Consider the following 15,692-nt stretch of genomic DNA (forward strand, 5'->3'; position numbering starts at 1 on the left):
AGGTTTAAAGGTAGAATTGGGGTTAACTTTATGGTAGGGGTAAGGGAATGGTTCAGTATGGGTAAATGTAAGTATTAGGGCCCAGATTCACTTTAATGTCTGAGTCAGTGTTACAGTAAGGGTAAAGTTTGCAGATAGAGTTATTATTAGAACCAGGGTTAAAGTTGGGTGTGAAGTGGCACTCTATATGATTTTATGAAAATATGCTAATGAGTTTAAACATAATGTAACTGGAATATGCTTCATGCAAAAGGTCTCTTGTAAGGTATCATTACAAAGCTTATAATCTATTGAGTGTGGTCATCCTATTTGTATAAATGTACCACTCTTGTATCTGAAACTAGAAATATGAAATATAACTCTGAAGGCCTATTGTAATTATGCAAAATGTGAGCCATTAATGGTGGTTTGGAATCTTGATGACTCCCATTAACCAGGACAATTGTCTGCAGAGGGGTGTGTTTTACCTGTAAGTCTCCCTGTATACGTGTGTGCTGGCAAGTAGGTAATGAAGTCTTACAGTGACATGTGATCATGTCACCTGAACTGGAATCCATCTTTAACCTGGTGCTTTTCCATTGAGAAGGAGGGGGTGGGACAAAGGATTCCTGCTTTATGCAAAAGATATATAAATGGGTGGAACAGAACAAAGGGAGCAGCCATCATGAGACATCCCCTTGCTACCACCTGTGCTTGAACAAGGGCTGTACCAGGGGAAAGGACTGTGCCCAGACTAGGAAGGTGTCCAGTCTGTGAAAGAGATTTATTGAAACATCTCTCAGGGTGAGATTTTATCTGTATTCAGTTGTATTACTGTATTAGGCTTAGATTTGTGTGTTTTATTTTATTTTACTTGGTAATTCACTTTGTTCTGTCCGTTACTACTTGGAACCACTTAAATCCTACTTTCTGTATTTAATAAAATAACTTTTTACTTATTGATTAACCCAGAGTGTGTATTAATGGGGGGGGCGGGGAGAAACAGCTGTGCATATCTCTCTATCAGTGTTACAGAGGGAGAACAATCTATGAGTAAAACGGATTTATTTAGGTTTGGACCCCATTGGGAGTTGGGCATCTGAGTGTTAAAGACAGGAACAGCTCTGTGAGCTGCTTTCAGTTTAAGCCTACAGCTGTTAGGGGATGTGGTTCAGAGCTGGGTCTGGGTTTGCAGCAGGCTAGTGGGTCTGGTTCAAACCAGGCAGGGCACTGAAGTCCCAAGCTGCCAGTGCAGGAAAGCAGGGACAGAAGTAGTCTTGGCACATCAGTTGGCAGTTTCCAAAGGGGGTTCTGTGACCAACCCGGCTCATTGGGCTTTTGGGTTAAATCATAATTTTGTGGGTTAAGGTGAGAATTAGGCTTTAAGTAAACATTGTGTCCGGATTTGATGAGGATACACTTAGGGCTAGGCACAAGGGCAGGGTTAGGTTCTTGGTCAGGTTTAAAGAAAAACTAGGAAATTTCATCTTCTCTGAGTAGGGGATGATGAATCCCAGGGACTATTATAACGGCTCTTGTCATTTTATCCTGCATAAGTGAAAGTTTTACACTGTGTGAAAATCCAGTCACTTCCGTGGAGTGACCAGTGTTTTACAGCCGAGGGAGGGAGAGCAGAAAGCACCAATACAGAGCAGAGCGCTGCCTGCCTCACTCCAACCGCTCCGCTCCTTGCAATTCCCGAGGGAGCTCTAGGGGGTCAAGCGAACCGCGATTGTCCCAGGTGGTTAAAGCTACCGGGAAATATTTCCTACCAGGCAGAGCCCGGGTCAGTGGAGCCGCCGCTTCTGGGAAAGAGGCTGGGCCGGGGATCAGTCCCAGCTATTTCCCAGCGCCCTGGGGCATTATTCTGTCTCCAGGTGTGTCCCAGCCCAGTGGAACCCTGTGACCCGACCCCTCCCCTGGCACTGACCCCACTGACCCGCCGTACCACAGCCCCACTACGCCTGGGCAGGGGCTCCAGTGCTGAGTCTCCTCCCCTCCCCCACCGAAACTGACAGCAATCGGGCCCTGAGGTCGTGTCAGGGAAATTGTCTTCACTAAGGGCGTCTGGTTCATTCTTTTATTATCCAAATGTATAAACAGGATTCCAGCGCACTGTGCTGGGCGCTGCACTCACGGATGAAAGATCATCTGAATCCCTCTCTCTGCCCTAGGGCATATAATGAATCTCAGCCTCCTATAAAGAGGAGAATATGCAAATAGGGGTGACAGGTTCCTGTATAAATCTGTCTCTCTCCCTGCCCAGGCTGCACCCAGAGAGACAATCCGCAGCCCCCTGGGTCTGGGCTGTTCGCAGAGACTCTGCCATAGAACTTGCCCCTGTCAGACCAGAGAAAATGAATCTTTGGGTCCATTTAGTTTTCACTGTAGCAGCCTGGGAAGGTATTTTCCTACCCGTGAACACATTACAGAATCAAAAGATTTATTGTTCTACATCTGTTTTCTAAGGCCTTGTCTACACTACAGGACTATTTCGAATCTACTTAAGTCGAATTTGTGGATTCGACCTTATGAAGTCGAATTTGTGTATCCATACTAAATACACAAATTCGAACTTCTGAGTCCACATTCACGGGGCCAGCGTCGACTTTGGAAGCGGTGCACTGTGGGAAGCTATCCCACAGTTCCCGCAGTCCCCGCTGCCCATTGGAATGCTGTGTAGAGCTCGCAATGCCTGCTGGGTGAAAAAATGTGTCGAGGGTGGTTTTGGGTAACTGTCATCATTGAACCGTCAATCACGCCCTCCCTCCATGAAAGCGCCGGCGGGAAATCTGTTCGCGCCCTTGTCTGGTCGGTTACAGCGCGGACGCCACATCACTGCGAGCATGGAGCCCGCTGCGATCATCGCTGCACTTATGGCCGTTGTCAACTCCTCGCACCTTATCGTCCACCTCTGCAACAGTCAGCTGCTGAGAAACCGGGCGAGGAGGCTCCGGCAGCGCGGTGAGGAGAGTGGCACAGACCTCTCAGAAAGCAGGGTACGCCGGGCAGTGGAGATCATGGTGGCAATGGGTCACGTTCATGGTGTGGAACGGCGATTCCTTATTGAGGTTGCAGGAACAAACCATCCCGATGTGTAGGAAGAGAAGTAAATATGGCAGGCGACTAGCTTGGCTTAACAGTGAAATCCTTGCTCGTCTTAAACACAAAAGAACAGCTTACAAGAAGTGGAAGATTGGACAAATAACCAGGGAGGAGTATAAAAGTATTGTTCAGGCATGCAGGTGTGAAATCAGGAAGGCCAAATCACACTTGGAGTTGCAGCTAGCCGGAGATGTTAGGAGTAACAAGAAGGGTTTCTTTAGGTATGTTAGCAACAGGAAAAAAGTCAAGGAAAGTGTGGGCCCCTTGCTGAATGAGGGAGGGAACCTAGTGACAGAGGATGTGGAGAAAGCTAGTGTACTCAATGCTTTTTTTGCCTCTGTCTTCACAGACAAGGTCAGCTCCCAGACAGCTGCACTCTGCAGCATGGTATGGGGAGGAGGTGACCAGCTCTCTGTGGAGAAAGAAGTAGTTCGGGGCTATTTAGGAAAGCTGGACGAGCACAAGTCCATGGGGCCGGATGCGCTGCATCCGAGGGTGCTAAAGGAGTTGGCCGATGAGATTGCAGAGCCATTGGCCATTATCTTTGAAAAATCATGGCGATCGGGGGAGGTCCCGGATGACTGGAAAAAAGCTAATGTAGTGCCCATCTTTAAAAAAGGGAAGAAGGAAGATCCAGGGAACTACAGGCCAGTCAGTCTCACCTCAGTCCCTGGAAAAATCATGGAACAGGTCCTCAAGGAATCAATCCTGAACCACTTAAAGGAGGGGAAAGTGATCAGGAACAGTCAGCATGGATTCACCAAGGGCAAGTCATGCCTGACTAACCTAATTGCCTTCTATGACGAGATAACCGACTCTGTGGATGAGGGGAAAGCAGTGGATGTACTATTTCTGGATTTTAGCAAAGCTTTTGATACAGTCTCCCACAGTATTCTTGCCAGCAAGTTAAAGAAGTCTGGGCTGGATGAATGGACGGTAAGGTGGATAGAAAACTGGCTAGATGGTCGGGCTCAACGGGTAGTGATCAATGGTTCCATGTCTAGATGGCAGCCGGTATCAAGTGGAGTGCCCCAAGGGTCGGTGCTGGGGCCGGTTTTGTTCAATATCTTCATTAACGATCTGGAGGATGGTGTGGACTGCACCCTTAGCAAGTTTGCAGATGACACTAAACTGGGAGGAGTGGTTGATACGCTGGAGGGTAGGGATAGGATACAGAGGGACCTAGACAAATTAGAGGATTGGGCCAAAAGAAATATGATGAGGTTCAACAAGGACAAGTGCAGAGTCCTGCACTTAGGACGGAAGAATCCCATGCACTGCTACAGACTAGGGACCGAATGGCTGGGTAGCAGTTCTGCAGAAAAGGACCTAGGGGTTACGGTGGACGAAAAGCTGAATATGAGTCAACAGTGTGCCCTTGTTGCCAAGAAGGCTAATGGCATTTTGGGTTGTATAAGTAGGGGCATTTCCAGCAGATCAAGGGATGTGATCATCCCCCTCTACTCAGCACTGGTGAGGCCTCATTTGGAGTACTGTGTCCAGTTTTGGGCCCCACACTACAAGAAGGATGTGGATAAATTGGAGGGAGTCCAGCGGAGGGCAACAAAAATGATTAGGGGGCTGGAGCACATGACTTATGAGGAGAGGCTGAGGGAACTGGGATTGTTTAGTCTGCAGAAGAGAAGAATGAGGGGGGATTTGATAGCTGCTTTCAACTACCTGAAAGGGGGTTCCAAAGAGGATGGATCTAGACTGTTCTCAGTGGTAGAAGATGACAGAACAAGGAGTAATGGTCTCAAGTTGCAGAGGGGGAGGTTTAGGTTGGATATTAGGAAAAACTTTTTCACTAGTAGGGTGGTGAAGAACTGGAATGGGTTACCTAGGGAGGTAGTGGAATCTCCTTCCTTAGAGGTTTTTAAGGTCAGGCTTGACAAAGCCCTGGCTGGGATGATTTAGTTGGGTTTGGTCCTGCTTTGAGCAGGGGGTTGGACTAGATGACCTCCTGAGGTCCCTTCCAACCCTGAGATTCTATGATTCTATGATTCTATGATTCTATGATTCTGGGCCCGGGAAACAAGCACAGACTGGTGGGACCGCATAGTGCTGCAGGTCTGGGATGACACAGAGTGGCTGCGAAACTTCAGGATGCGTAAGGGCACTTTCCTTGAACTGTGTGACTTGCTGTCCCCTGCCCTGAAGTGCCAGGACACACGCATGCGAGCAGCCCTGAGTGTGCATAAGCGAGTGGCCATTGCTCTCTGGAAACTAGCAACGCCAGACAGCTACCGGTCAGTAGCGAACCACTTTGGCGTGGGCAAATCTACCGTGGGGATTGCTGTCATTCAAGTAGCCCACGCAATCGTTGAGCAACTGCTCTCAAAGGTAGTGACTCTCGGAAATGTCCAGGTCATCATAGATGGCTTCTCCGCGATGGGTTTCCCAAACTGCGGTGGGGCTATAGATGGGACTCACATCCCTATCCTGGCACCAGCCCACCAGGCCAGCGAGTACATTAACCGAAAGGGCTACTTTTCAATGGTGCTGCAAGCTGTGGTGGACCATAGGGGACGTTTTACCAACATCAACGTCGGGTGGGCGGGCAAGGTTCATGACGCGCGTGTGTTCAGGAACTCTGGTCTGTTCAGACGACTCCAGGCAGGTTCTTTCTTCCCGGACCACAAAATAACGGTTGGGGATGTGCAGATGCCTACAGTGATCCTCGGGGACCCGGCCTACCCGCTAATGCCCTGGCTCATGAAGCCCTATACAGGCGCCTTGGACAGTCCGAAGGAACTCTTCAACTACCGGCTGAGCAAGTGCAGAATGGTGGTGGAGTGTGCTTTCGGACGTCTCAAGGGGAGATGGCGGAGCTTACTGACTCGCTCGGACATCAGCGAAAAGAATATCCCAGTAGTTATTGCTGCTTGCTGTGTGCTCCACAATCTATGTGAGAGCAAGGGCGAGACCTTTTTGGCCGCTTGGGAGGTTGAGGCAAATCGCCTGGCTGCTGTTTACGATCAGCCAGACACCCGTGCCGAGAGAATATCCCAGCGGGAAGCGCTGTGCATCAGGGAGGCTTTGAAAGCGAGTTTCCTCGCAGAGCAGGGTAACCTGTGACTGTCCACTTGATTTTAAGAGAGCCTGATCATGGGCCTGTGTCTGTATGTGTCCAGTTAGATCTGAGCTCACAAACCCGGTTCTCCAAGTTTCCCCCACTTCCAAAGCACGTTTTAAAACTAATGAAATGTTACAGTAATTAATAATAAATCTTTCGTTGACTTTGCATTTCTGTTTCTTGGTTGAAACATGTAAGCATTCTGTGCTGGGTAAGGTGTGCACTGATGTACAGACCGCTTGTCCAAAACAGGACGGACAGCCTCCTGCTCCTACATAGGTCTGTGGGGTGGGGGACGGTTTACGGTGGTTGTGCATGTAGGGGGAGGGTTGCAGGAATGGGTGGGTTTGCAGGAAGGGGCGAGGGGTGCCGTCTTTGGATAGGAGTTTACATGACGGCTGTGGGCTGTGGGTTTGGGCGTTGGAAGGGGTGAGGGGTGTGGGGGAAGGGTGAGTATCTGCCCCTGGATGAGGGCTGGTTTTGGGGCTCAGGGCACCGGGGAGGATCGTGGCTACGGTCGAAGTGCATGTGAAGGGAAGCCTGCCTTTACATTCGGGGATGGCAGGCACCAGGACCCTGGACAAGCATACACATCAACGAAAGACCCGGGGCAGCATACACCACACAGACTGACCCTGGTGCCTAGTGACTGCAGTCTGTGTTTGCCCTGCAGTTGACCCTGCACCCAAGTCTGTACCATGGTACTGTGGGCTATGCACTGCAATTACAATCCCCCCCCCCACACACACACACACCAACAGAAAGTCTTCTGACACGAGAAACGTGACGGAAACAGTGAGTAACACCAAACCGCTTTTAATAATGTAGTACACAGTGGGGGGTTTAAACTTGGAGTTGGGACTGGTTGATGCTGTAAGGAAAGAACTTGTACAAATTTACAGCGCGAGAGGTGTCTCGAACATTAGCGGTCTGCTGCGGTGCAGGGACAGTTCTCACGGCCCCTACCGCCCCTCCTTCTTGTAACTTTGGGTGAGGGGGGGACAGGACTTCTTGGCGTTGGAGGGCGGTTGCAGATGCACTGCAGGGGGGCTCTCTCCTCCTGCCTGCGGTCTTGCAGAACATCTACAAGGCACCGGAGCGTGTCCGTTTGCTCCCTCATTAGACCAAGCAGTGTTTGAGTCGCCTGCTGGTCTTCCTGCCGCCACCTATCCTCCCGTTCCATGTGTGTGCAATGCTGCTGACACAGGGTGTCCCTCCACTGTCTCTGCTCTGCCGCCTCTGCTCTGGAGCAGGCCATCAGTTCCTGGAACATGTCGTCCCTAGTCTTTTTCTTTTGGCGTCTAATCTGAGCCAGCCTCTGCGAGGGGGATGCCGGGGCAGTCCGGGAAAGAGCCGAAGCTGTGTGATGCGAAAAAGTAGGTGATTTCCTTGAACACATACATGTTTGCCAACAGTAAACACAGTCTAGTCAGTTTCAGTTAACAAGATCAAAGAGGGAACCAAGTCTCAGGAGATCTCAGAACTAGTCCGAGATTTCGGAATACGCTCTCATTGGCGGCGCCATTGCACTGGACAGCGCACAAGCGAGGAGACAGCTGCATCCCTCTTGCACAAAGTCCTGGTAAGCCTTACAGTACATACTGCTTATCAGTTAGTGGTTAGCTGTGCTCTCCTGCTAAAGGAAATGTGCAAAGCAGAAAGGATGAGCCTTTTGCAGCTCCTCCCGCCAGTGCACGGGAACAATCAATGGATGCTTGTTCTCTGTGGCCTCTCGCACGTGGCTGTTAGGCGAGGGTCATTGTTATGCAACCTAATTGTAAACCATTAACAATAGTAACACTACACTAATTGCCCTACTTAGATGCAGTATTTGCAGAACGAGATCACCCTGAGGCGGGTCACTCGTGCCCAGAAAGACAGGATGTTACGGGACGCACTGCACAGACCAGGACCATATGCAGCAATGCTAGTCGAGGCAATGGTTCCACTCTATATTCGGATGTCCTGGCGTGGAAGAGTCTGCTTCCACGGAGCGCCCAACAAGGCACCTCTTCCGACGAACCTCATGCGGAGGCTTTGCGAGGAACTGAGTGACACCTTCGTGGAAATGTCGCTAGAGGATTATTTTTCTATCCCCATTTGTGTGGACCTTCTCTTCATATAGTTTAATATTTAGAATTTTGTAAATACAGTTTCTATTTTTTCTATAACAATGTTACAAAAAATAAATGTTTATACGTGTGTAGCACTTACCGCCTGATCCTTCCCCTGATTCCGAGTCCGGGTTAACGGCAGGGGAGGGTTGGTAGGGGATCTCTGTGAGGGTGATGAAGAGATCCTGGCTGTCAGGGAAAGCGGGAGTGTGTTTGCTGTCGCCTGCGCTGTCCTCAAAAGACCCTTCCTCAGCTTCCCCATCGGCGAACATCGAGGAGGAACTGTCCCGGTACACTATTCCGTCCTCGGAGTCCACCGTCACTGGTGGGGCAGTTGTGGCAGACCCACCTAGAATGGCATGCAGTGCCTCGTAGAAGTGGCATGTCTGGGGCTGTGCTCCGGAGCGTCCGTTTGCCGCTCTGACTTTTTGATACCCTTGTCTTAGGTCCTTGACTTTCACGCGGCACTGCATCGCATCCCGGCTGTATCCTTTCTCTTTCATGGCTTTCGAGACCTTCTCGAAGGTCTTCGCGTTCCGCTTGCTGGAGCGCAGCTCCGAGAGCACAGACTCCTCGCCCCACACAGCGATCAGATCCATGACTTCCCTGTCAGTCCATGCTGGGGACCTCTTTCTATTCTGGGATTGCCCGGACTCCTCTGCTGGAGAGCTCTGCATTGTTGCAGGTGCTGCGGAGCTCGCCCCGATGTGCAACCAGAACGTCAGATTCAAAGTGCCCAGACAGGAAAATGAATTCAAATTTTCGCGGGTCATTTCCTGTGTGGCTGGGCAGAGAATCCAAGCTCGGACTGCTGTCCAGAGCGTCAACAGAGTGGTGCAGTGTGGGATAGCTCCCGGAGCTACTAAGTTCGATTAGCATCCACACCAAGCCTAATTCGAGCTAGCCGTGTCGAATTTAGCGTTACTCCACCTGCCGGGGTGGAGTACCAAATTCGAACTAAAGAGCCCTCTAGTTCGAATTAAATGGCTTCCTGGTGTGGACGGTTGAGTGGTTAGTTCGAATTAACGCTGATAAATTCGAATTAAAGTCCTAGTGTAGACCAGGCCTAAGTGTCTGTTTATTCGCAGGTGTCTGGTCCCAGGTGCAGCTGGTGGAGTCCGGAGGGGATGTGAAAAAGCCCGGAGACTCTCTCCGCCTCTCCTGCAAAGCCTCCGGGTTCACCTTCAGCAGCTACTGGATGAGCTGGGTCCGGCAGGCTCCCGGGAAGGGGCTGGAGTGGGTCTCTGAGATTAGCACGGATGGTAGCACCACACGCTATGCAGACTCGGTTAAAGGGCGATTCACCATCTCCAGGGATAATTCCAACAGCCTGGTGTACCTGCAAATGACCAGCCTGAGAGCCGAGGACACCGCCCGGTATTACTGTGCGAGAGACACAGTGACACAAACCTACTTGTGGTAATACAAAAACCCAGGCTGCGGAATCCCCCTTTCCCCGCTCACCACATGAGGGCAGCAGATGCACAAACAGCTCCAGGCGAGGCACAGCAGTGAGACCTGGCATAGAGTAATGAGAACCTGCTAGCAGGTGTTAACCCTTTCCTTCCCTTGCAGTGTCACCCCTGGCGGCACCAGGCCCAGCTCAGCCTGTGGTGCAGGGATCACCGAGATCCTGGACTCAGCCCGCTCCACTCCCCCTGGAACGGGACAGGGCTGGGGTTCTGAAGATGGCATTCCGGCATTCCTGACCTCAATGAGGGGAGCTAAGGAGCCAATCCACAATAGATTTCACAGATTTAATATAGCGACCAGGGAGAGAAGCCCCCCAACCCTCAGACTTTGTGCACCAATAACCCGGGGATTGCGCTGAGGCCCAGCTGGGATGCATTGCCGCGAGGTTGGCTGGAATCGCTCCGGGAGAGGCTGTGACGCAGGTAGAAGCAGAGACCCATAGGTGAGAGGTGAGGGGGCACCAGGATCAGAAATTCCAAGGCTTCCGGCGTTTCCTGGTGTCTGCTGCTCCAGGCTTCTCATTTTCCTTGTGAGTTCATCTGGCCTGGGGTGATTCACCATCGCCCGGCCATACAATCAGGGAATATTTGACAGAGTAAACCGGTGACACGCAGGCTTTCAAAAACAACAAAGGGACCGTAGAGGGACACTTCTGGCTGGCGGGGGGGGCGGGAGCGGGGGAGCTGAGACCTCCCTGCTTTGTTTCTGGGGATCAGCCACCCGAATGGGACTACACCATGCCCCAAATGAAAGTAACTTCTCCCCTCCCCAAATCCCCCCATCATTTCCTCTTCCTCCCACCCGGGGCCCACCAGCCTAATGTCACAGTTCACTTTCTTCCCCCGTGTCTGATTCTGCCTCATTGTCCCTGTTCCACTTTTTACAACAGTGTCAGTAGTTTGAGGTGCAGGGAGGTGGATAATAAATGTCCCTTAACCCCAATAACCTTATATCTTCTTCTTTAGTACCCCGCCCTCCAGCGAGTCGGGGGCTGCCCTGCCCCATGCTCACCAATATAAATCTCGATTTTTAATAATTATCTCCCTTCAGCTCTGCCAGCATCCTCACCTAAAGAAAGACTCCCAGACACACAGTGTTCATCACACAAGGGAATTTTAACTCTCCAGTGGGTATCCCAGCCCAATGCAACTCTGTGACCCGACCCGTCCCTAGTCACTGACCCGCTGTTCTCATGGGCAGTGGCTCTGGAGACCTGTTCCCCACGACCGTATAATTTGATGCCAATCAGACCCTAAATTCATAACAGGGAAATTGGGCTCACACCCAGCAGCTGCTTCTTTATACTCCACCAGCCTGGGGCTGGGCACTGCACAGACACACAGGAAGGGAGGATGTGACTCCTCTCTGAGCCCTGGAACCACACATTCACATAATTAGGGGAAGGAGTTTGCCTGCATTATTGGGGGTGGGGTGAATATGCCAATAGGAGTGACAGTTTCCTGTTTAAATCTGTGCCTCTCTCTGCCCAGACTGCACCCGGAGACACAATCCGCAGCCCCTGGGTCTGTGCAGTTACCAGCCAGTCCCCTGAGTAGTTTCCCCTCTGAAAACTGGGGAAATGAGACTTTGGATTGCAATTGTTTTCACTGTAGCAGCTTTGGAAGGTATTTTGTTCTCCTGGTTAAATGGCAGAACTGACAGCCTCCTGGGAAGGGGCTGGACTGGATGGCTGAGATAAAGACTGATGCAGGGCCAGCTCTAGACACCAGCAAAACAAGCAGGTGCTTGGAGCAGCACATTTGCAGGGGGTGTCATTCTGGCCATCCCCCCCCTTTTTTTAAACTCACTTCCTCCCCTCTCACTACCCTGCAGAAGCAGAGCCACTGGGCAGCTGGGGATCCAGCAAGGGAGCTGAGAACCAACAGGGGGCCCTGGGAGCTGTAGTTCCTTGCCTATAGAGCCAGCCTTGGAGCAGGGAAAGAACTACATTTCCCAGCAATACCCTGGCAGCTGTCAACAAGAAAGGGAGGGAGAGGGAGGGAGGTAGCTGAGCCATGCTGCAGCTTGCTGTGAGTTGAAAGGGGTGGCACTGTGAACGGGGAACAACTGTGCCCAAGCAGTAGGTTTTGCCCCAGATATCTGAAGGCAGCAGACTTCCCCAGACTGGATTAGGGATTCTGATGTGACCCCACCTTGCAGCCCCCAAAGAAGGAATTGGGTGGACTAAATGGACAGTTCCCCTCTCTATCTGAAGCCTAGCAAGGGAGGTATGTGGATCCCACTAGAATTTAAAATGAAAAGTAAGGGAGGGGAGGCTCTACTGTACCTGGGCAGCTTTAGATACAGTACCAGGCACCGTAGGAGGATTTCCACTTCTGAGCCATGGAAGCAGAAATTGACTTTTCCTTTCCAGATTTAGCTAATATTCAGAAAGGGACTCTAGCACCCAACTTCCAGATTTGAACACCTCAAAAGTCAGGAGTGCTCAAGCTCAATTTGGGAACCTGTTACTTCATTTCTCCCAAATCAAATATACTGACCCACTGTAACTTGTGGTAGAAAAAGTATAATACAATTGAGCAAGAAATGCTTCCCAGTGGTTTTTAGGACTGGAATTGCTATTTTCAACAGCCATTGCCTTTTTTAAAAAAAAAAAAAAGTTTTATTTGTTTAAAAGGAAGACAGTGATATTACATTGGCAAATTCCCCTTAGAAAGAAAGAGTGGAACAAAAGAATAATAAAGGAACCTCAACTTTTCCTCATTTATGGAGGACAGTCTTATAATATGCATCCAGATATCCTCCAATCACACAAGCTGAAAATTGTTCCACTTTACTGCAGCTCTGTAACCACATGGGAACCAGTCCTGTCTGTGTTCCCTGCACATCCAAAATTCCTGCTGAATGACCCACCCTGGAAGCGAGTTGCCAGTGACCCAGGGCTGGGACAGCAGGAGGGTGCAGGTTCGGGGGAGAGCCCAGGGCTGGGGCAGCAGGGGAGTGTGGGGGAGGGCACTGGTGAGGAAAAGGGGGAAGCCCAGCGCAGGGGTGGCATGGGGGTGTGGGTGGGAGACCCCAGGGATGGGGCAGCAGGGGAGTGCGGGGGAGAGCCCAGGACTGGGGTGGGGGGGGCAGCCAAAATCTTTCTTTTGCTTGGGGCAGCAAAAAACCTAGACCTGGCCCTGGACGGATGGATCAAGCCACTGGTACTCCCCGGCTGCTCAAGGGAGAGTCATCATCTCCAGGGATAAACCTGCTGTATCTGCAACTGACCGGCGTGAAGCCCGAGGACACCGCCCAGGATCACTGCGCTACACATACCCTGAGAGTGAACCTGTGGATGCTCGTACAAAAAACAGAGCTGCGGAACTTCCCGCGCCTGCCGCATGGGGGAAGCCATGATACAAGCAAAACTCTCCTGTCTTCGGCTCAAGAGGGGGAGGGGCCTCAGGACCGAAAACTCTGACATCGCGGATTAACTCTTTGATGTCCTGACTACGTCCCTCACCCCAGTGCATAGCAAAGCGCTACTCGCCTCGCACTGGAGTTAACGGGGGATCTCCAGGGAGCGAAGCAATTGGCCCCTTCTCCATATGGCTAAACCTGCGGGGGAACATTCCCCTCTGGTCACCGCACAGTTCAGTGGAGCCGGTCACTGCTGGGAAGGGGAATCAGTCCCAACTCTCTCCCAGCGCCGGAGCTGCGGAGCTGAGATTCACCCTATCTTATGAATATTCCTTCCTTTCTTTTATCGAAAGCGAACAAATAATTTGACCCATTATGCAGCACAACTCTGCCAGGATCTGAGAATCCTCCATCACCAAGTAATGTGGACAGAAACAGGCCCTAAAATTGAGTCTATGGAATTGTGCTCTTCCAGGGGATCTATTAATTATTATTATTCATTATTATTATTATACAAAATACACTCAGGATCCCACCGCACTGAGCAGGGCCCACCACACCCCTCCAGTAAGAGACAGTCTGACCCCCCTCTCCTAGAGTCTCAAGAGAAATAATAAATTGTCAATCGTGAGGTGGGATCCCTTATCCATGAGGCGGGGTTGGGATTTTCAAAGGGGCCTCATGGATAAGGGATCCAACCTCACGATTGACAATCACAGTCCAGAATCTCTGCTGCTGTCCGAGGGCGGAGCTAAAGGTCCAGCCGGCAATGTAGGTCCAGCAATTTAATACAGTGACCGTGGAGATAAAGGTCTCAACTGGTAGCCCTTAATTCCAGGGAAGTACCAAGTGTTGGTGTTGACGGCAGTGGGCTAGTCAGGGTCCGTTCAGGGCTTATTGGGATCGTGCCGAGAGAAGCAGCACCCAGGAGGGGAGGTGTCAGAGGGAATTAGGAGGAGAGAGCGCAGGGCTGGTGGCCCTGTCTGGTGGCTGCTCGCATGGGGTCCTCATTCTCCTTTCGATACATCTGCTCTTGGGCTGATGCCCCCAGCCATGACAAGAACAGAACAACACTGTACACCCAGTGAAACTATGAAACCCGCGCTTTCAAAACCAATATCAGAACATCAGAAAGGGATGTCTGGGGAGGAGCGGGGCAATCAGTGAACTGACGGTTTCTCAACGTTTTTTGTTTCTGTTTTTTTGTGAACTGGACACCAACAAACACCTGTCAGATATCGGTTCTTGCCTGTCCCTGCAAATGTGGAGAGGTGAGAGCGCAGAAAGCCTGGCAGCGATTAAAGTCACTTCCCTGACTGCGAAGAGGAGAGTCGTGTCCGCTTCAGGGGTGTCAAGGCTGGGCCTGTAGACCGAGCATAGGCCACTTAGCTGCTGGGGCAACACCAAAGGGTGAGAGTCTGTTAAACCCTTGCTGAGTTCAAACCTTTCCCAATCCTTTTATTCCCCAGCACTAGGCCCCCAGACCAAGGTGTGAGATCATAAGAAGGGCCAGCCTGCGTCAGACCAATTGTCCTCTAGCCCACTGTCCTGTTTTCCCACACTGACCAGTGCCAGGTGCCCCAGAGGGAATGAACAGACCAGGGCACTCATTCAATGATTCACTGGAAGGAGTTTTATCTGCCATAAGGAGGGGCGTATGCAAATAAAAGTGAGAGTTTCCAGTTTAAATCTCTGCCCAGGCTGCACCCAGAGAGAATCCGCAGCCCCCTGTGTCTGTGCAGTTGCCAACTGATCCACCAGAGACCTTTCCCCTCCCACATCAGGAAAATGAGTCTTGGGCTCCATCTAGTTTTCATTGCAGCAGCTTTGGGAGGTATTTTCTCCCCTTGTACGGGAAGGGGAGTCAGCGGAATGGATTGTTGGCAATTCGCACTGACATGATTTTAACATGCGTTTATTCCAGGTGTCCGGTCACAAGTCCAGCTGCTGGAGTCCGGAGGGGATGTGAAAAAGCCCGGAGACTCCCTCAGACTGACCTGTACCACCTCAGGGTTCAGCATAGACAGCGCCTGGATGCACTGGCTCCGCCAGGCTCCCGGGCAGGGGCTGCAGTGGGTATCAGCAATTAAGGGAGCAACTACACATTACGGAAGTCCCGTGAAAGGGCGATTCACCACCTCTACAGACAGCTCCAAGAAGCTGATCTACCTGCAACTGACCGGCCTGAAGCCCGAGGACACCGGCCGGTATCACTGTGTCAGAGAAAGACACAGCGAGGCGAAGCTGGGCTGAGCTCAGACTAAAACCTCCCGTTGCGGTCAGCAGGGGAAGTCCCAGCTGGTTTGTGACACTGACAGTCCGGGCGCTGGGCTCTCACAGGAGACAAGTTCCGGAGTGTATTCCGCTTGAAATGATTAAACTTTACTCAGCCTTTTAGCCAAATCTAGTGCCACACACAGCAGACATCCCGAGGCCGGCACCTTGTGAGTGGGATGGGGGAGTAACACGCTGGGCCCCATAAACCCTTATATGCTTCAGAATACATTCTATAAAAACCTGGGTGACTGGGCAACAAAACAGCAGATGAAATTTAATGTTGATAAATGCAAAGTAATGCA

At 51.1% G+C, this 15,692-nt stretch overlaps 1 gene segment (V, D, J or C); it reads left to right on the forward strand.

Annotated features, from left to right (window-relative positions):
* Window positions 1–14,692: 14,692 nt before the first annotated feature.
* LOC123378005 lies at window positions 14,693–15,532 on the forward strand. The segment is given in 2 exon segments: window positions 14,693–14,947; window positions 15,038–15,532. Coding segments are annotated over 2 exon segments (375 nt in total).
* Window positions 15,533–15,692: the final 160 nt, after the last annotated feature.

The sequence above is a fragment of the Mauremys mutica genome, chromosome 9, assembly GCF_020497125.1.
Source record: "Mauremys mutica isolate MM-2020 ecotype Southern chromosome 9, ASM2049712v1, whole genome shotgun sequence".
NCBI classification, from domain to species: Eukaryota; Metazoa; Chordata; order Testudines; family Geoemydidae; genus Mauremys; species Mauremys mutica.